Source organism: Crocuta crocuta, unplaced genomic scaffold (assembly GCF_008692635.1).
Source record: "Crocuta crocuta isolate KB4526 unplaced genomic scaffold, BGI_CrCroc_1.0 scaffold162, whole genome shotgun sequence".
NCBI classification, from domain to species: domain Eukaryota; kingdom Metazoa; phylum Chordata; class Mammalia; order Carnivora; family Hyaenidae; genus Crocuta; species Crocuta crocuta.
The window spans coordinates 4,721,798-4,742,618 of record NW_027529433.1 but is presented as its reverse complement, the minus strand read 5'-3'; the positions used below and the strand labels follow the sequence as shown (position 1 = coordinate 4,742,618).

Below are 20,821 nucleotides of genomic sequence, written 5' to 3'. Positions count from 1 at the left end.
CCCTGAAGAAGCTTGTTTGTATATGATGTGTTCATCTGAGAACTTATTGACAAAAGCATGTTACATCAGCTCATCTCAAAAAGTATTATGACTAATTTTCAATTCCTCAAAAAAATAATTTTGCTATCTTTCAAGCTTATAAACAAATATTTTAAAAATTCAATGAGAAACATGATTTTTCCATTTGAAAAGCAAATTTAATTATAGTTGTTAGTTAACTGCAGTACCTAAGCACCATGGATGGGGGGCGCGGGTAACTTCAAAAATGGCTTCAACTACAATGCAATGAGAAAACACAGAGAAACTTATTAAAGCAAGCATAAAGCTACTTTAATTTAAAAGTCATGAGGTTATAGAAAACAAAGGAAAGAACACTGCTCTAGGCATCAGATAATATAAACAGATTACTCTGTTTATATTTCTGGCCCCACATTTATAAGCAATATTCTCTTACATGAGTTGTTAAACATTGTATGTCTCAGTTTCTTCATCTATAAAATGGGTATAATAATCATTACTATCTCAGATAAAATACTACAGTACAGCAATATATCACTAAATTTAAAGTATCACAATATTATTTTTCACAGACTGTCTTAGTATCTGAGAAATAAACCCTTTGATTTTAATAAATTTAGTATTTAATTAAATAGGCAGCTTTTTATTATTTTTTTAAATGTTTTATTTATTTCTAAGAGAGAGAGAGATAGCATGAGCAGGGGAGGGCAGAGAGAGAGGAAGATACAGAATCTGAAACAGACTCCAGGCTCTGAGCTGGCTGTCAGCACAGAGTCCGCTTCAGGGCTCAAATCCATGAACCATGAGATCATGACATGAGCCGAAGTCAGATGCTTAACCGACTGAGCCACCACGCGCCCCAAGGCAGCTTTTTCATTTAAATAACTTTTAAATTAACATATTATTTTACTGAGACTGTTTTCTCACTTGTAAAATCTTTCACTTCAAGGCTAATGGCTTTTTATATATAATAAGATGGTGTTTATATAGCATTTATATAAGTGACGACTGCCTGTATGTAAAAGGGGGTGAGGTACTAGAATGACCGCCCTTATATTCTGCTAATTTCATGGAAAAAAAAAAAACCAACATTCAAGACCTGATGGTAAAAGGATTAAAAAAGGATTTTAACAAGTCAGCACTGACTACGTTAGTATACTGATCCACTCTCTCTTGTTATCCTGTAACATTGTTAGTTCTTTACCACATCGTATGTTTTCTATAACCAAAGAAGTGAAAAATGAAAGCAGATATAAATGCAGAATACTCCAAAGTTTTTTCTAGCTTTATGATTCAGCTTGCCAACGTTTAAAGGTTAAAATTACCATGCACAGCCCTAAAAAACTGGATGCAACTTAAAGTCTAAGCCATAAACTCTCCAAGACTACAAGTGCTTGGACTGCTCCCTTAGAAGTTACTGAGTAATACAGAATTCCAACAAGCCCCAGAGAAAATCTGAGATGGGTTAACTCAAAGACTAATCATGAACATGGTCTAAATGATGATAATCCATTTGAACTTTAATTTTATAAAATGTATTTGTGCTAACAGTCTAACATCTTGGACAATCCCTTGCTTCTCATAGTGCAATAAAGGATGGCCTTTTCAATTCTTTCCTGCTGGTAACTGAACAGAATACATATGTATACAAAGAGACACAAGACTGTGCTCTTGATTCCCTTGGAATCAACAGATACCACTTTAGATTAATAAATAAAGTAAAATATGGTATCCAAAGTAAAATTTATAACCACTAGAATGATGGAATTTCAACAACTGCCAGTAAATGCCTCTAAGGGGTCAACCGTGAGGTTATGAAAACGATGACTTCTATTTTATTTCACCATGTGCCTGACCTCGTTCTACAATTAAAAAAAAAAAAAGTTATCTTTATAGTTACCTAAACCCTTACAAATCTATTTTAGTAAGGTTTTCTTCTTCTCTTTCCTTTCTTTAAGCCAAGGAATCCTTCTCAAAGGAAATCATATTCAAAGCTGTCTGTGAAGGGCAGACAAAGATGAGGGCTGCTCTGTCTGGACCAGAGGCAAGAACCCAGGACCTGCAGAGTCCAGAGCATCACTGCCCCCCATCCCCCAAGCCCCAGTCACCCCCGGGTTGTGCCTGCGGCAGTGTTACAGCATCCTGACACCTGAGGTGCATATTTGAAAACTAGGGAATTAAGTCTATTAACCACATAAACTAGAAAAATGCCAAGGTCAGACTGCAAGTAAGAGCCAAAGGTAAGAAATTACTGAGCCCAGTTTCACTGTACCCAGGACAATGACCAGACTTCATCTTATGTTAGTAATAATAAACATCCAAAGAATACACATTTGAAAACTCAAGGAATACACAGAGCCCCAATTTTTCAAATTATCTGTCAAAAGAGTAAATAATACATGGCAGTACAAAATTTACCTTCCTGGCCTTGTAAACAGCTTTAAACATGTATTTTATGTAAAATAACATGAAATACAATTCAAGGAACAGAAACACAAATAAAAAGACAAACTGCAAAAATACAGATTTTAAAGTCTATTACATATTTTTAGAAGCTATGGTAAGAAGAAATGTATTTAACTCTAATTTCTACATAATACCAAAGCAAAGGATCATTTGCATACAGATAGTGAAAATGATCTGATGGTGACAGGGAAGTAAAATTTAAAATCTTACCAAATAATGACAATGGTTAGATAAGGCAAACTTATAATAACATTACAAAAGGAAAACAAAATATCTAAACAGCACCCTGGAAAACAACTGGCTAAAATCACACAACCTATTATTAGCAACAAAAATCTCCTGTTAAAGTTATTATTTACATGAAAGGGCCAAGACTTTTGCAGCACTGGCAGGTTCTTGCTTAAGCCAGCAAAAGTGACATCAGAAGTTTACTCTGTTAATGATTAATACAATTAACTTTATATTAAAAAAAAAGCAATCATCAATTTAAGAGTCCTATGTGGCTTGAGACTTTTATATATGAGTAATTCAAAACATACTTTGATTTTAAATAACCTAAACACTTTCTTAATATCAAAATTAAGATGGAGTCAGTATCACAAGTAGACTTCTGGATAAAGATACACTTTTAAAATTTTTAAATAATTCTCAGTACTAACAATACCTAGTCACTATAAAAAGTATTGACTAATATTTTAAACATTTAAATTCCTTAAACATCTGAAAGTTTAACATCTTAAAGTATGTATTATGAACATTCCTCTGTTTTACATACATTTTCCACATTATTTCTAATTAACAAAAAATGTACTAAGCACTCAAGCCCTACGCTTAAGTTGGTATACAAACTATCATGACATAACTGGGGGATTTTTGATCTTTTACTTTTTACAAAGTTGGTTTTAAAAATCTATAACACTGTATTTTTTAATTGAAGTATAGTTGACACACGTTACATTAGTTTCAAGTGTACAACACAGTGATTCAACAATTCTATACATTATGCTCTGCTCGCCACAAGTGTAGCTACCACCCATTACCATACAACACTATTATAATACCACTGAATATATTCCCTGTACTGTACCTTTCATCTCCATGACTGTAACTGGAAGCTTCTATTTCCCACTCCCCTTCACCCATTTTGCCCAACCTCCCGCCCCCTTCTACCAGCTTAATTTTAAAAAAACAGAAAAAAAAAATATGCAAGATTAGAATGAATGTGCTATTCTTGTAATATTTAATGATTTCTTTTTTAAAACAAGTTTAAAACTTACACTTAAATATTAAATATATACACACAGAGACATCTATTGCAAACTATGCAATAAATTTTTTTCAATCATCAATAAAGTAACAAGAAGGTATGCGTCTAGGTAGATAGGTATGCCTCTAATGTTAATATGCACAAAGAAAACAACTTCATTTTAAGGCATATTTAATTGCTAATTTTACTAAAATACTATCAGCTTAAGTGAAAAAAAGGGAAACAAACATTTTTTTAAAATACAAAACTGGGAAAAAGTAGTTTTAAAGTTCAGTAAAAACAAACTATATTCTTAAATTTACATGTGCTACAATCACATTACCCACTGTACAATTTAATCACTTGAGCAGTTGAGACTTAAAGATATAAAAGCAACAAACTGCGAAAAAACCCCATGATTTGGCAATATCCCTGAAAACACTGTATCATGCTGCTGCTCTTAACAAGGGCCTCCTGCCAGGCATCATACTAAAAGTTTATACACTATGTCATTAAGGATAGGTCCATCAGTGCCAAAATAACGAAAAATTACCCTTGCATTTATATTTGTTTTCTACTTTCCAAAAGAACATAAGAAAAAGAAGTCCTCCATAATATGCGGATTTCTATTATCTTACTCCTATACACATTTTTAAAAGCTCACCCATGTTCTTAGTGCACTTCATAAGTGGAAGATTGTTCAACACTTACCTCTTTCCAAGGACTGACAAACTGTGTACGAGCATATCGAGTTAGCATGTGGATTATGACAACCTGCCCCCACTCTTCTACATCAACTAGTAAATTACAGAGCTTGCGGTAATTCTTGTGAATCAGATCTATTCTATCCGGGCACACTTCTTCAAAAGCCATCACAACACTGCCAGCTACCAGCTAGAAAAGAAAGAAATAGTAACTCATTAAAAAATGTCTTCCTCCCCGTCAAAGATTCTATTCAGGCGATACAAAGATACAATCAGTGTACTGACCTTGAATATTTAAAGTATTCAGTTATTTAATTAACAAAATGATTGTTTAAATAACAAATTTTAAGTGTCAATCACTCAAAGAATAATTTTTATAGTAGTAACATGTCTGAAAAGCTAATACTTCCCTGAAGTATTACAATCAGAAGTATTAGTACTACATCCAACAATTTTTTGTCACATTAAATTTCAATAAATTGTTCATACCTGGATGGACTCAACATATTTGTCACATACATTTTTCATTTTTAAGCTAACCTAAATTCCAGTCTAAAGATTCATTATTTGGTACATAACATTCAGGAAAATAATCAAGACAATAACAAAGACCACATCATGTCAGTTTAAAATGAGAATGACAATGAATGTATCTTAAAGTGTGTGAGGAACTTAAAGGGGATTCTGGTACAAAACACTTTCATACCTTCAACATTTTAATCTACCTGTTAATTTTTACCAGTATAATTTATTTACAAAGAAAATACAAAGGCGAAAATTTTAGTACATTAATATAACCTATATAACAATGTGTATAAACTGAAATAATGTATTACCAACAAAAGACAGCTCTAAGACCAATTAATGAACCATAAATGCAGTTTTTGTAACTGTCATACAAAGTGGTGAAATTAAGATATCTTTGGTATAAATATACAAGCTAAGCAGAATGCATAATATACAAATACTTCTATATATGTACCGCTGATATATGTGCAGTTAGCCAAAATATAATACTGTTGAAAAAATAAATTAATATCATATTCTTTCTAAACACTAGGGATCTTCATTTTAGTGTCTAAAATTTCCCCAATGACTTAAAGTAAGCAATTAAATAGAAATGTAACTTACTGAAATGGTACTTTTTGAAAAATATTAGATATAATGATATTCGTATTTTTAGTGTTTGTCCCTCTACTTGGCTGACATTTAGTTTATTAATATGCAACCAACAATACAATTGAAAGAAAACAGCTCAGAATATAGACTTGCTATTATGCTAAACAAGTTTCCAGTCCTGTGGGGATTTTATGAATTACCAATCAGTATAAACGTGAAGCCGCATTTATTGACTCCAGCCCTGCCCATGTACTGGTGCCTGCTGGTCCCAGCATGAATGCACTTCAATCGAAGAAGCAAAGAATTGATTATTTGTGTGAACTAAATAAAAAATGTATTATACATATAATTTCCCATTTGCTATTGATATGGAAAGGAAGTTAAGTTCATGTTTTCATCTCCACATTGTGATTATTTTCTGCATCTATCACTCCTCAAAAATAACATTCTGTGATAATCATATTTCTAAACGGTTAGAATTAGTATGACTCAAAAATCTCTTGAAACAACTAAGTTTATGACATCAAACTATAGAATAACTTAGTATTTGTGAAACAGATCTATCCATCTATGTATTTTACATTTAGGCCAATCTTACATTAAGATATACATATCAAGTGGTAAAGGATATTAAAGTACAAAAATAAATAATACCACTTAGAATAAAAGTGTCTATGAAATTGAAGTAGCACTTCAACAAAGTTTCAATTAAAGAAATACTATGTAAAATCAAGTTATTTTGCCTAACCCTAAAAGGTTTTTTTCAAAGTGTTTAGTAGACACCAATTAAAAAAAATCAGCTACCAAATGGTAAATTTATTATACCAAGAGCTATAGGTCCAAAATAATTCTGAAGTACAAACAGATAACAAGAAAAAAGAAAATAATTACTTAAGTACAAATAAAGTTTAAGAAAACACAAAAATAATTAGGAAGAATATAAAGAAAAGTACCTTCACAAAATAAAACTGACCATTTTAGATATTTCATCCTATGGATTTAACAAACTGACCCTAGGCTAAACAATGCCAGAATTGATAATTTTGGGCTATTAAATGTTCAATATTCTATAAAACTTCCAGAATTAAAATAAAATGATCTACTCAGATTTTAAAACCAAAAATATTGGTTTCCCAAAAACAGACAGTTAATTTCCATCTCACTGTGTCAATAGTAGCTTTTTATATAAGGGGAAAAATAAATCACTCCAACAAAACTAGCAATGAGCTCATCAAATTCAAATGCAGTTTTCCATTTATGTATTTTTTATATTAAAGCTATAAACATGGTTCATTTATCTTCCCTTGGTTGCCACGTTTTTCTGTGCTGTTGCTATGAACTTCAGCCATTAGCTGTGCTCCAAGGTAAACTACATGAACCATCAACAAAAGTGACACCCCATCTATGGAGTTCATATTTTCTCCAGATTATCTATGCTAGTTGACAAGCTGGTAATGAAAAAAATCACACTAAGCAAATGGTTCCTCTAATAACAATAAATTTTATATAAAATTATGAAGGGTACAAAACGTTTCCTTGCATCTATTTTGTCATGAATTCTAATTAACGTTGCAAAAACCTGAGAGTGCTGGGTCATCACAAGAAGTGCATCAAGGTTTGATTGATAATATGGTATAAGTTGGCCAATGCTGCCAAGATTTTCTTCTCTTAAATTAATGGCCATCCAACCTGCCCTAATCATACAGCCCAAATGATATTCCCCTTCTTATTTCAATTTTCTTGAGGCATGGAAAATGGGAAAGATCAGTCATTTATCTTCTAATAGCTGGATAATAGATCTATCACAATAAAACATCTGCACAAAATCAGACGTGTGGGGCTTTTTTTGCCCACAATAGTGAATTCACGCTTTTACCAACATTAAATCAATAACCTATAAAATGGTGTCTTACCCCCATATTTTAGTTATGAACTACCAATATATTCATTAAACATAATTTTGTAGCTAAATTAAGGAGAAACTTTGTCATAAAAATATATATATATAAACAACTGAGTTTTCCAGTAAGCATTGACCTAATCTGTTTTCTGTTAGAAAGTTAAATGCCATCCAAAGGATTTCTTTAAAATTAACCTGAAAGGAAAAGGTAATAATACCACCCTACTTTTGAGTTATTCTAAATAAAAGATGTCCACTGCTACTTTTAAATTGTTCATAAATATGGATTTCTACCTTTTAAAGAAAAACCAGAGAAAGCATTAAAATTTTAAAAATGAATTTACAACTGAATATCAGAAAAGGTGTGTAGAAGAAAAGTGTTTAGGATGTGTTAAAAAGAGAACGTGGGATGAAAATAGGAAATCTAGGAATATACAATAAAGACATTATATAAAGAAAACTTGTAACAGTTGACTGGGGATAATGGAACATAAATAAAATATTCTCTTTTAATTTCACTGACTATAGCTGTGAGGTGTCTTGCAAAATTTACAGATAATCTTCAGACAACAGTTACCTAAGTAACCTTAAAATGTTCTAGTTATTTTACCATAACCCTTATATTCCTTAACCATACCTATATTCCTTATACCATAACTATATTCTTTAACCCAAAGTCATTTATTTCTAGGAAAGCACTATTCATATGATAAACTTCAGTATTACTCTAGTAAAATTAAAAAAGCATTCTATTTTAATATGTTTATATTTCCACCTTTCCTTAAAATGAGGCGTAGAACTGTCATTGAGAACTTAATTATTAGAAAATATTCCTTTATGCTAAATGAAGCAACAGAAGGTATAACTCAAAGTCAATATGTTAGTGAAGAAAAGTTTTTAAACAGATTAACACCTTTCAAATTTATGTTTGTCAGCAACAATAGCAACGTCAACATGACAATAATAATCCCAAAAAGCTCCTGCTGATAACAAATAAATTCCTTTTCAAAATGTGGAAATAAATCAGACCTGGTTCCCTTAATTGGGAAATTTTTAAACAAAAATTATTTGAAATTCTTACTGTTTTAAATGTCAATACTAACATTAATTTGGGAGAAAAAGGAAATACAGCTATCTTCCTTCAACAAAGAATTAAAAGAGACAAGACTAAGTAATAATAAAGCTGAGATCCCTATATATATGCATAAATATCATAATATTTTAAATCTTTCTACAACAAATGTAACACACAAAGGAAAAAATTATCAGAAAAATATTCTCAAAACATAATTTAAGTAACAGGTAAGCAAATTAATGGTACCTAGGTAAATCTTAATCTCCCAACACAAACCTGTAAAAATCTAAGATGAAAAACTATGTCCTAAGCATTACTAAAAAACTGAGAATCTCCAAACTTCAAATTACATGTAAATAGAAGAATAAGCCCTAAATGTCAGAGAGTTATATTTCATGCTTATATCATAAAATCTTGCAAAGACCTGGGGTAGTCAGGAAAAAACTGCCCTTAATGAAACAGTCAGGAGTTGGTGGTGAGCAAAAGAAAGAAATGAAATCAACAGGAGCAAGAGAAAGAGTATTCTAAGTATAAAAATACTGTCTAAGATTCCTCAGGGATCACAGTGGATTACAAAGTAGAAATTTCAAGAGGATAAGATGGAGGGCGGATTCAAGGAGATTGTCTTGGAAAAAAAATTTCAAGAAGAAAACAGTTAAAAGATAGAGGAATAGGAATTCCTTAGAAAATATAAGGTAACAGAAAAAAGAAATGAAGAGGAAATTCAGGATCTTAGAAGAACAACAACAAAAAAATAAAAAATAACTTTAAAACATACACCCCTTCCTACATGCTCTCCCTCAAAACAGCCATCTAATACAAAGCATACTGTGATGTTCTGGCAGAAAGGGTATTCTTGTACTAGGAATCTTGCAAACTACCTCAAATCCAAACCACCAACCCTGTCAAAAGAAACGTAAAGATGTAAGTAATCTCTAAGTGTTGAAAATGAAAATCAAAACAACTCAACTGATGAAAAGTATTCACAAAAAAAAAACTAATGATAAAGCAAAAGAAAACTGTCTAACACAACACTCCAAAAGGACGTATCCTCAAAGAAGCATATGAAGATCAGAAAAATGAACATGAATCAGAAATTCATAAACAGAGAAAAGAAATAAACAAAATACATCAGGAAGAAATGAAACTGGAGTCGACTGAAACTAGGAAATAAACTGAGAGGGGAAGAAAATAATCAGATATGATGATTAAACTGCAGGTGCTCCTGCAAGAAAACAGCTGAATGGAAATTTAATAAGGGGAATTAATAAAAGTAGAAAAAAACCAAGGCAGTGGTTGAAATGCAAGACAGGCAAAGAAGATCCAACCTACATAAAATTTTAATCCCTGAAGAAATAAAAGTAACAACTAAACAGAATTAATGTTTAAAACTATAATCTTAAAAAAACCCACTTTGTCAGAAATAATGTAAGCTTTGAACCTACATTTTAAAAACACTCACTAAGTACCAGGAACATAATGACCCACATCTAGTAACTCCGAGACACCATTTAAAACTATGAGATTTCAAAGATAAAGAGGAAATCATCAGGGTCAGTTTCTTACTTAATGCAGACACATAACAGGCACTTTCCTTTAGATTGAAACAAGACAAGGATGCCCACCATCTCCACTACTACTGAATAGTGTACTAATGCTATTAAGTACACAAGTATATAATAACACAAGAGAAATTAAAACACAAGTCATGAGAGTTGGAAAAGAAGAGGTAAAACTACTCTATTAGCAGATAATATATTTTCTAGAATAAACCATGAATAATATAACTAAATCAAACTATAAAAGAACTTGGTAAAGAAGCAGGATATAAAATTACCATATAGATCAATAGCTTTTTTAATATACCAATATAACAAGTTCAATGATATAAGGATGAAGCAATTTCAATTTACAGTAATATCAAAGAAGACTGCATATTAATACAACTCCAAACTAGTATTTAACTCAATTAGCCGTCCACATCTCAACACTCCCCACAAAGATACATGCTAGCAATTCTGAAACACTTTCTTTGCATCTTGTGACTGAACAAGGAAGTAAATATATTGTGGATAATGAAAGCCACATTTTTTAATGTTGGAGAAGGAAGCTGACAAGGTAGAAGGCTAGAAGGAATCCTGGACTGTTGTACTGGAATTGGAGGCATCTGTGTAAACTACTGCCACTAAACACAGATAGAAAAATAGATATAGATGTCTTCTTAATTAAAAAATATATAAACGTAACACTTTAGGAAATATAAGTGCCTCATATAAGAGACCTTCAAAGTCCCCAAAAGATCCACCTGTGAACACTGAATATGATGTATACCATTTGGAAAACAAAATATTAAAAATGATAGTAAACACATAATTACCATCACTAAAAATATAACAAATTAATTCCACAACCATTCGACAAATATTAAATACCACTTTGAACAAGTATTCAATGTTAATGATCAGAAATCAATAACTGACTATCCCAAATTTACAAAAATATTATCCTTTATATTCCTTTTTGTGTCATTATTTCTTATTTGGAATATTTATTAACTCTCTTTTATGGTGCCAGGCCCTATGATGAGGGTTTTACATACAACAGCTCTTCCAACACAAATAAAACTTTATACATTAGAAATTACAAGCCATACAAATTTGGGAACTGAAATTTATGAAGGCTTAATACCTAGCTACAATGGGGCAAAAGTTTAGGAAAAATCCAACTCTGCCTAATTTCAAAGATTGCAATTTTTGGCGGTGAGGTATCTTGCCCAGGAAGACATGCACACATTATATACATTTCATTCATGATTTCATTCCTGGGCCATGTAACAAATTCCTTTTAGTCTATAATGTAAGAGAAATCATAGTAAATCACATTAAAATAAACACTCTGTTTCTTAGAGATCTTACTATAGTCCCCACAGTTCTCAGCAAATGTCTTGAATATCAAAGAAACTAAATGTTTTTATATTATTACTAAAACCAAGTTAACCACAACGCTGATTTCTAATCTGGGTCCTAGATATAACAAGTATGCCACACAGACGACAAAAAAAGGAGGGAGTGCCTCGGTGGCATAGTCACCTGAGTGTCCAGCTCTTGATTTTGGCTCAGGTCATGATCCCTCAGTCATTTAATTGAACCCCACATCAGGGCTCTCTGCCCCCTCTCTCTCTGCCCCATCCATACACTATTGCTCTCTCTCTTCTGTCTCTCTCTCCTCAAATTAAATAAACACTTTTAAAAAAGGAATCAAATTTCTTTTCTGTCTTCATTTATTGGACAAATTTATTGGACAAATCTATATTTACCTCTGACATTACATCAAACACTATAAAAGAAACACAATGAAGATTTCTATTACAATATAGACAAAAAAAATTGCTGGAGGGGTTAGGAATAAAACCCCTACTTATAATTTCATATAAAACACTGTATTTTCAAAGTACATAGTGGGGGGAAAAAGGACATAGTGAAAAACTCATTAAAGGAATTAAAATGTTCAAAAGAATGTATTTACTTAAGGTAAAAAGAAAGCAGTAAAGGAGAAATGAGGAGCAAAAAAGGCATGTAATAGAAAAACAAGTAACGGCAGCTATAAATTCAACTATGTGAATAACATTAAATGTAAATGAATGAAACCATATAATCAAAAGACACATATTGTCACAGTGAATTAAAAACAATTTCCAACTGGGGCGCCTGGGTGGCTCAGTCGGTTAAGCGTCCAACTTCGGCTCAGGTCATGATCTCACAGCTCGTGGGTTCAAGCCCCGCATCAGGCTCTGTGCTGACAGCTAGCTGAGAGCCTGGAGACTTTTTCAGATTCTGTGTCTCCCTCTCTCTCTGACCCTCCCTTGCTCATGTTGTCTCTCTCTCTCAGAAATAAATAAAACATTAAAAATTTTTTAAAAGTAAATTAAAAAAACAATTTCCAACTATATGGTGTCTATAGGAGACACACATTAGAGTCAAAACTATCAACAGGCTGAGAGTAAAAACAAAGAAAAAGATATATCATGTAAACAGCAACCATAAGAAAGTTGACATGCTGTACATACTGTACATATATCAGACAAAATAAACTTTAAAACAAAAAGTGTTATTAGAAATAGGGAGACATTGGGGCACCTAGGTGGCTTAGTCAGTTAAGCGTCTGACTTTCGCTTAGGTCATGATCTCGCGGTTCATGGGTTCGAGCCCCGCGTCGGGCTCTGTGCTGACTGCCAGCTCAGAGCCTGGAGCCTGTTTCAGTCTGTAACTCCCTCTCTCTCTGACCCTCCCTTGCTCATGTTGTCTCTCTCTCTCTCCTAGAAATAAATAAAAATATTAAAAAAAAAAAGAAATAGGGAGACATTTATAATGACAAAAGGAAGATTAAAAACTATTATAAATATATGTGCACCAAACATCAGAGCTCCTAAATATATTAAACAGTGACAGAATTGAAGGGGGAAAACAGACAGCTCTACAATAATAGGAGTCTTCAATACATCACTTTAAAAAATGGATACAACCACCAGGCAAAAGATCAACAAAGAAACAAAAGACCTGAACAACACTAGAAACCAATTAGACCTAACATATATCTATAGAAATACGCCGCCCACCAACAGCAGATTATACATTCCTCTCAAGTGCACAATCAGCATTTTCCAGGATAAACCATATGCTAAGCCATACAACAATAGCTGTATGAGGCTAGTCGCTACTCTATTAGACAGCTGCTATGCGCAGATACACTTGCTACTTGACGAGAGCATCCTAAGACAAGCAGGAATCCTTTTCTTCCATAGTGTGAGCTGCAGGGGTGACTACAGAAGCCTTCACAGAAAATACCAGATCCTCCAGAGGTCTGCTCACAGACCCCATGGGCCATCACCATTCCTAGATCCCATTATCACTACACACAAAGAATAGGAGTGGGGAAGGGAGGAGGAAGAGATACACATATTCACAAAAGATGACTCACATTAGCCAGTAAGCTCACTCTTAACAGAAATAAAACAGTCATGCACATATGAAAATGTTTTAGAATATGTTTCTAAGTAGGCTTCATGCCCAGCACAGAGCCCATAGAGTATTTTTTTAAGTATTTAAAAATATACATTCATAAAACTAAAACATACTCCTCTAAAAGAGAGATCTTTTAGTATCTCTTTAATACTTCTTAATACCTCATTTTAAAACAATTATGTTTCCAGCTGATTCAGCCTTTAAAAATCCTAATTAATCATTACTTGAAATAAAAACTTTGGCACTAAAAGCAGTCAACAATTTAGCCACAGATTAAAGAAAGGATTTTTGTTCCCAACTTGCTATTCTTCAGACTTCAGACTTCTAAAATGTAATACTTCCCTATATAAAGTCATTTTTATTCTTCAAGGTTTTTAATAAGCCCCATTAATACTTATACCATTTCCAAATCAGTAAGAATAATTATATCAAATATACAGTGGTAAAATGATAGTATATAAACAAAACACAATTTTACTGAGGGGCCTGGATGGTTCAATCAGTTATGCATCCAACTCTTGATTTCAGCTCAGGTCCTGACCTCATAGTTCACAAGTTCCAGCCCAGCCATGGGCTCCGCACTAGGCATGGACCCTGACAGAGATTCGCTCTTTCCCTCTCTCTCTGCTCCATGCGCGCACACACAGACACACACACATTTTACCTTGATAAAAAAGATATCACTTACTGTACTTTTATCCTTTAGAAGTTTTTCAATTACTTCAATTAACATTTCCTTCTGCTCTGGATCAAGGCTAAAACATAAAAAGAAAAGAACACACATTAAATTTTTTCCTTTAATTCTAATTTTAAATGAAGGTAATCATTTCAAGAATATTAAGAAATTTTTTTGAGGAAGGAGAGCAAGAATTATATGAACATATAAACAGAAAACAAATGTCAAATAAAATGGGATGTTTTTCTCCCAAATGTATCCTAATCTTTTTCTTTAAAATTGCTCATATTAGGGCACCTAGGTGGTTGAGTCAGTTAAGCTTCCGACTTTGGCTCAGGTCATGATCTCGTGGTTCATGGGTTAGAGCCCTGAATCAGGCTCTGTGCTTAGAGCTCAGAGCCTGGAGCCTGCTTCGGATTTTCTATCTCCCCCTCTCTCTGCCCCTTACCCACTCACACTCTGTCTCTCTTTCTCTCCAAGGTGAATAAACGTTTAAAAAAATATATTATAAAGTTCCTCATATTAACTAAACCCAGATACTTATAACATTAAGAAAGTATCAAGTTCGGAGGTGCCTAGGTGGCTCAGTCAGTTAAGCCTCAGACTTCAGCTCACATCAAGATCTCATAGTTTATGAGTTTCAGCCTTGCATCAGGCTCTCCGCTGTCAGCTCAGAGCCCGCTTCAGAAACTTTGTCCCCATCTCTCTTCCCCTCCCCTGCTCATGCTTTCTTTCTCTCTCTCTCAAAAACAAATAAACATTAAAAATAAATAAATATCAAGTTCACCTCTAAAAAACAGTAGGGAAATTTTAAAAATGTAATTACAAGTAGATAAAGTAAAAATTCTTTTTTTAACCAAGGGAAAAAGTTAATACGATAGCAATCATTTTTGACTATGGATATACTATGGTCAAAAACAAATATAGAGAATTCACAAATAAGAATTTTGTTTCATTTTAGTTCAGTAATAAACTAAATGCATTACAAAATCTGGCATCTAAAACCAAAAACTATAAGCAAAGGCTTATATATATATACAGAATTAGGAAATGCATCCTATTAATAGCTTTAAGCACTGAAATATTGACAACAATATAATTTCTTCCTAACATGTAATTCAAATGTTGACCATTTACTGAGAAGCTGAAGAATGGGAATACAAAGGTAAATAAGACTGTCTAGTGAAGAAAGTCCCAAACATAAGCATACCACATAACAGACATATGTACAAGGGGTTACGGAAATAACAAGAGCACCAATGGAGGCAGGAGGATTTCTTAATGAAAACTAACATCTCAGATGAATCTTAACAATTTGACTTTAGAAATGAAGAAAGGAGAAAACTTTCCATGGAGAGACTAAACAGATGGTACTAAGATAAAAACATTTTATATAGAGGACTAACAGCCAGGACCAAGCTACTAAATTGAAGCAAGGAGAATAAGGGTTGTGGTGAGAGGTAAAACCAGGCCCAGTGATGGACTTTTACCCCATCATAGTGAGCTTGGATCTTATTCTGCAAGCATGTAAAAAGAAAAGATTTAATGAGTGATAAATATGATATACCTTTGTCTGACAGTTAACCTAAGAAAATGAGTTTTTACTTTTTACACACTTATATAAGTTTACTGCTAACTAGTATAATTATCTGAACAAACCTTTTAATTCTTTCAAATTCTAGCTCTGGTCTCCCTTCTCCAAGCAGTCTTTCCTAACCCCACTTCATTACATCTTTACATTATGAAGTCCCTATATGATCATCTCTGAACCATATCCTATCAAAATCATGGTTAGTGTAGGGCACCTGGGTGGCTCCATCAGTTAAGCATCCAACTTCGGCTAAGCTCATGATCCTGTGGTCTGTGAGTTCAAGCCCCATGTTGGGCTCTGTACTGACAGCTCGGAGCCTGGAGCCTGTTTCAGATTCTGTCTCCCTCTCTCTCTATCTTCCCCTCCCCCACTCATGTTCTGTCTCTCTCTCTCTCTCTCAAAACATTTAAAAAATCATGATTAGTATGTCTGTGTGTGTGTATCATATGCTAATATCTTATTTAATTATAAATTGTCCTTAATTGGTATTGGTTTTATTTTTTTTCATCAAATACGTGTTAATACAGCCTCTACCATTTTCATACACCTTACACATACAACCCGACATCAAAACCAAAAAACAATCTTGACAGAAGATTGTGGAATCAATGGTAACAGAAAATAATACCAAATTATTACATATAATAACTTTTACATAAGCAATTTGTTTTCCACAAATATCAAGGCATCATATGATGTCTTAATAAGTATTATACAAATATGGTATGGTGCTGTATTTCAAAATGAACATTTTAAAATTCAATAAAATAGCTCTGGACAAAAGTCAGGCAAGGAAGGAAACATCAGAAAGGAATGGAAAGAAGGATGGAAAGGATGGAAGAAAGGAGAACAAAATGAGTTGAAAGGAAAATACACATAAGATTCTACTCCATAATAAAAAAAAATCTTAATTTTCTAATAATATAGCTATATACCTATAGTTAACTATATACCTATATATATATACACCAATATATATATATGAGTTTTTCTCATATACATACCTATATATGTATATGAGAGAAACACTATATAAATGAGAATTAAAATTCCATTCACTGTTAATTTATAGAATCTATAAATCACCACAGGCCATGGTAGGCTCACAAGTAAACACCAGGATAGGGTTTCTATAACCAAAATAAAATTAAAGTAGTCACTCTAAAGTAAGGAGAAAAATGGTCACTGGGTTTTGCTTAGTATAAGGACAGACTAATTATAAGAGCTAATAAAATAAGCCTCCATGGGCTATAACATTCCATGTAACGTTTTTGGTATAATTAACAAAGCACCTACCTGTACAATTTCTGTATTGCATGGGCTGCATTCTTCCTAACATATGGCGATAAGTCAGCAGAAGCCTCCTTAATAGCAAGCATCATAATAGGTACAATGATTGGTACTCTAATACTTGACAGTACTCTCAAAGCACTTGCACGGATTAGTTGATTTGGGTCCTAGAAAGAAAGCCAAAATATTCAACAAAATTTCAAGTTTAATATTTCAAAGATATCTCTATGACATAGTTAACTGGTGCTCACAGGGTACAATTTAACAACAGAAAAAAATCTGCTTAATTTAAAGAACCAATATATGGACAATGGATAAGGAAAAAGTTAAATGTTCATTTCTCTGAATGGTATTTGAACAAGAAAAGCAACGGTTATAATCCTAGTTGATCATTCACTATTAAACTAGCTGGGTTTTCAGAGTTTCACAATGCTAGAAAGCTGCGGGTTATAAATTTTCCCTTTAAAAAGTTACGTCCCCTCACTGTACACTTTCAACAACTAGGTATAATGATGAAAAGTTCTTCGATGCATGATAATGATTACACAGAACATAAAAGAACATGTAGAAAACAAAAGAGAGAGAGAAAAATCGAGTTGGTTATATATATTATTTCCTGAGGACACTGAAGAGGCAACGTGAGAGGTCTTTCAACTCTTTCAAAACACTACTGTGCCAATTAAGTAGATTACTACTCTCTACTTCTTTAAATAACACACTTTCAACTTTGCACCAATCTTGTAGCAATTTGCTGGCTCACTGTATTATTTACCTTCAGAGCTCTCTGAAAAGTGCTTATAGACAGGAGTGCCAGATCCTGCTGCTCTTCAGCATACCGGACCAGGTAAACATACACTAACTTCTTGATCTGTTAAAAAAAAAAAAAAATCACTTAATCGTAGCCAGAGTGAAAATTAAATTTCACTAGTTTGTACGCCAAATCCATTCTGAATTTTTGTGAAGTAAAATAACTGAACTTGGTGACTGCTTATATTGTGACGTAAAGAGAATATACTGCAGCATGATGAATGGCAACAGAAAAAAACCTGTGAAATAAGCATTTTAATAATCCAATCCATAACAGCAACATCTTATCAAGGATGTTGTTCTGTAACAACACTCCAAAAGGTCTTGACGGTTAAGTTACGTTAAGCTTATACTCCTTGCTTGCTGACCTAAGTCCCTTGGTCCTTAGATGAACTAATCTACTTTCCTTGAGGTCTGCAGACCACTGGCCCCTTAAGGAGAGAAGGACCAGTCTTTCTCAGAAGAAAAGCCCGTACCATATTTGATGCCAGCAAGTCTGTTCAGGGTCCTGTCAACATACAACCACTTCCCCTGGCACCACCTCCTCCTACAGATAGCCTACCCCCCACCCCCATATCCACACATCTTCCCTTTTAACACCATCTGGCTTTGCCTGGACAGAGAAGATGGTCTTTGGGACATTAATCCACCATCTTCCCAGGTTACTAGCTTCTTGAATAAAGTAACATTTCCTTTCCCACTGTCACTTGTCTTTTTATTGATTTTTAAGCAGTGAGCAGCTGAACCTGAGTTGAGAACCAGTTCTCTGTCAGATAACACTTTCTCTCAAAGGGATAAGAAAATCGCTGTGCAAAACTCATACAAGAATATTAAGGGGTGCTTAGGTGGCTCAGTCAGTTGATTTTGGCTCAGGTCATGATATCAGGTCCTGGGATCGAGCTCCGTGTTGAGTTCTGCACTGACATCACAAAGCCTGCTTGGGATTTGGTCTCCCTCTCTGCTGTCTGTCTCTCCTCATCTTGTTCTCTATCTCTCTCTCAAAATAAATAAAAATAAACTAAAAAAAAGAACATTAAAATATTAACTGAATTGTAAAAATATTTTCAAAATGAAGGATAAAAATACTAGAAAGAACTTGGGTTCTGTCCTCTAGCTACACAGCATATGAACTTATGCTTCCTCATCAAAAGATGTCGGAGTCCCAACTCTGATTATATGGTACCATTCACATTCCAATATGTTACATGATACTTTCAGCTCAGTAAGAATAAGGTATGACAATAATACCAATGTTTTGTGATAGAAATTCCAAAAGACTCCAAGTGTCTTCTGACAACTGCTTTAAAGTGCAATTTAATCAGTTAAATCTAAAACAGAATTATGAAGAGAAAAATTAAATAAAAATTAAATTAAAATTTAAAAATGAGTCAAAATTCATCAACTGCTTCCTTCTAACATAGCTCATAGCCTATATCTTCCTTCTCAAATATCTTCATATACCACTACCTGATTAGCTTTTTTATATATGAACAGAGTACAGACCTAAAAGTTTATGGAATATTCAAAGAGCACAGGAAATGAGGGGAAGTAGCTGGAAATAACTGGAATTGATGCTAGAAAAGAAAAAGAGTGCTACACTGGGCCACATTTTATGTCATACTAACCAATCTGAACTTCTTTAAAGACAACTACCATGGCCTTCCTTCACACTCCACTTTCCTTTGACACAGCCTAGCTTTGTTTTGTTTTAAGTAAGCTCCAGGCCCAACATTGGGCTTGCACTTAAAACTACAAGATCAATAGTCATATACTCTACCAACTAAGCCAGCCAGGCACCTAACCCAGCATAGTTTTGAAATCCTTAACTATCGTGTTGGCTTTCTTCTGAACTCACTACAATTTGTCTGTATTTCTTTCAGTGTAGAACCCCAAACTACAAATGAAGTTTAAGTAGAACAAGNTTAAGTTCCTCCTAATCTTCCTATACATGCAAACATATGATATTTGTCCTTCTCTGCGTAAGGCCATGTTCTATTTAAGGTGCTTCCACTGACACAACTAAATTTTAAAAATAAAAATATACCTTTTCTAAAAATACACTGACTACATCAAGCCATACTTGAGTAAATATCCTGGTGAGGTTTTCTCTTTTAAAAAGAAATGGTGCTGAACACACCATTTTAAGTTGATACCAATCTGTTCTTCTATATTATATAGACAGAATTATAGATGAAAAACAAAAACAAAAAAAACTCCAAATACTCTTCAGTGGTGAATGGATCAAAATGTCCTAAAAACAAAACTAAAACCCTTAAAAAAATTAAAACTCAGGGCCCAATGCAGTCCATAATCTGCCCCAAAATTTCTTTCTTCACAGGTATTTAAGTTCCTGAGATTACAAAAGTGCTGAAAAGCAATTAACACTTCCTAGTTGACTGATTTATAGCATTTTCAATATACCAAATAAACACACAAATGCATATAAGGAAGAAACTTTCCAAATCCACCTTAGAATGAACATGGGGCTACTTAATACAGGAAGCATTCCTATTCGCCTATCACACTGGCTGGTATGCAGTAAGAGTTCAATAATTAGCTGAATGAAACATCACAGCCCAGTGGTATACTGAAAAAAATTTAAGACTTTTCTCAATAGATTTCTATATCAGGAATCTAACTTAACACCAGTAGTTATAATTCAGAACATAGATGCCTAGAAAAAATACCAACATACTAGGAAGAAATGATGTGTATTAAGAAGATTGTCTCCAAAAGTCTTAAACTTGTGGGTTTTTGTTTTGCTTTGATAGAGAGAGAGCACAAGTGTGTGAGTCAAAGAGAGGGGCGGGGCGGGGGGGGAGAACAGGAGAAAAAGAGAGAGAAAGAGAGAGAGAGAAAGAGGGAGATACGGAGGGAGGGAAGGAGAAAAGGAGGGAGGGAGGGAAGG

General features: G+C 33.5%; 1 protein-coding gene across 1 annotated transcript in view; it reads right to left on the bottom strand.

Annotated features, from left to right (window-relative positions):
* The window catches only part of AP3B1 (adaptor related protein complex 3 subunit beta 1), a 270,204-nt gene that overhangs the window by 173,694 nt on the left and 75,689 nt on the right, over positions 1 to 20,821 (bottom strand). Inside the window, 4 exon segments of the mRNA XM_077759898.1 lie at positions 4,442 to 4,624; positions 14,238 to 14,304; positions 17,113 to 17,273; positions 17,879 to 17,974. Coding sequence (XP_077616024.1) covers positions 4,442 to 4,624; positions 14,238 to 14,304; positions 17,113 to 17,273; positions 17,879 to 17,974 — 507 coding nt within the window.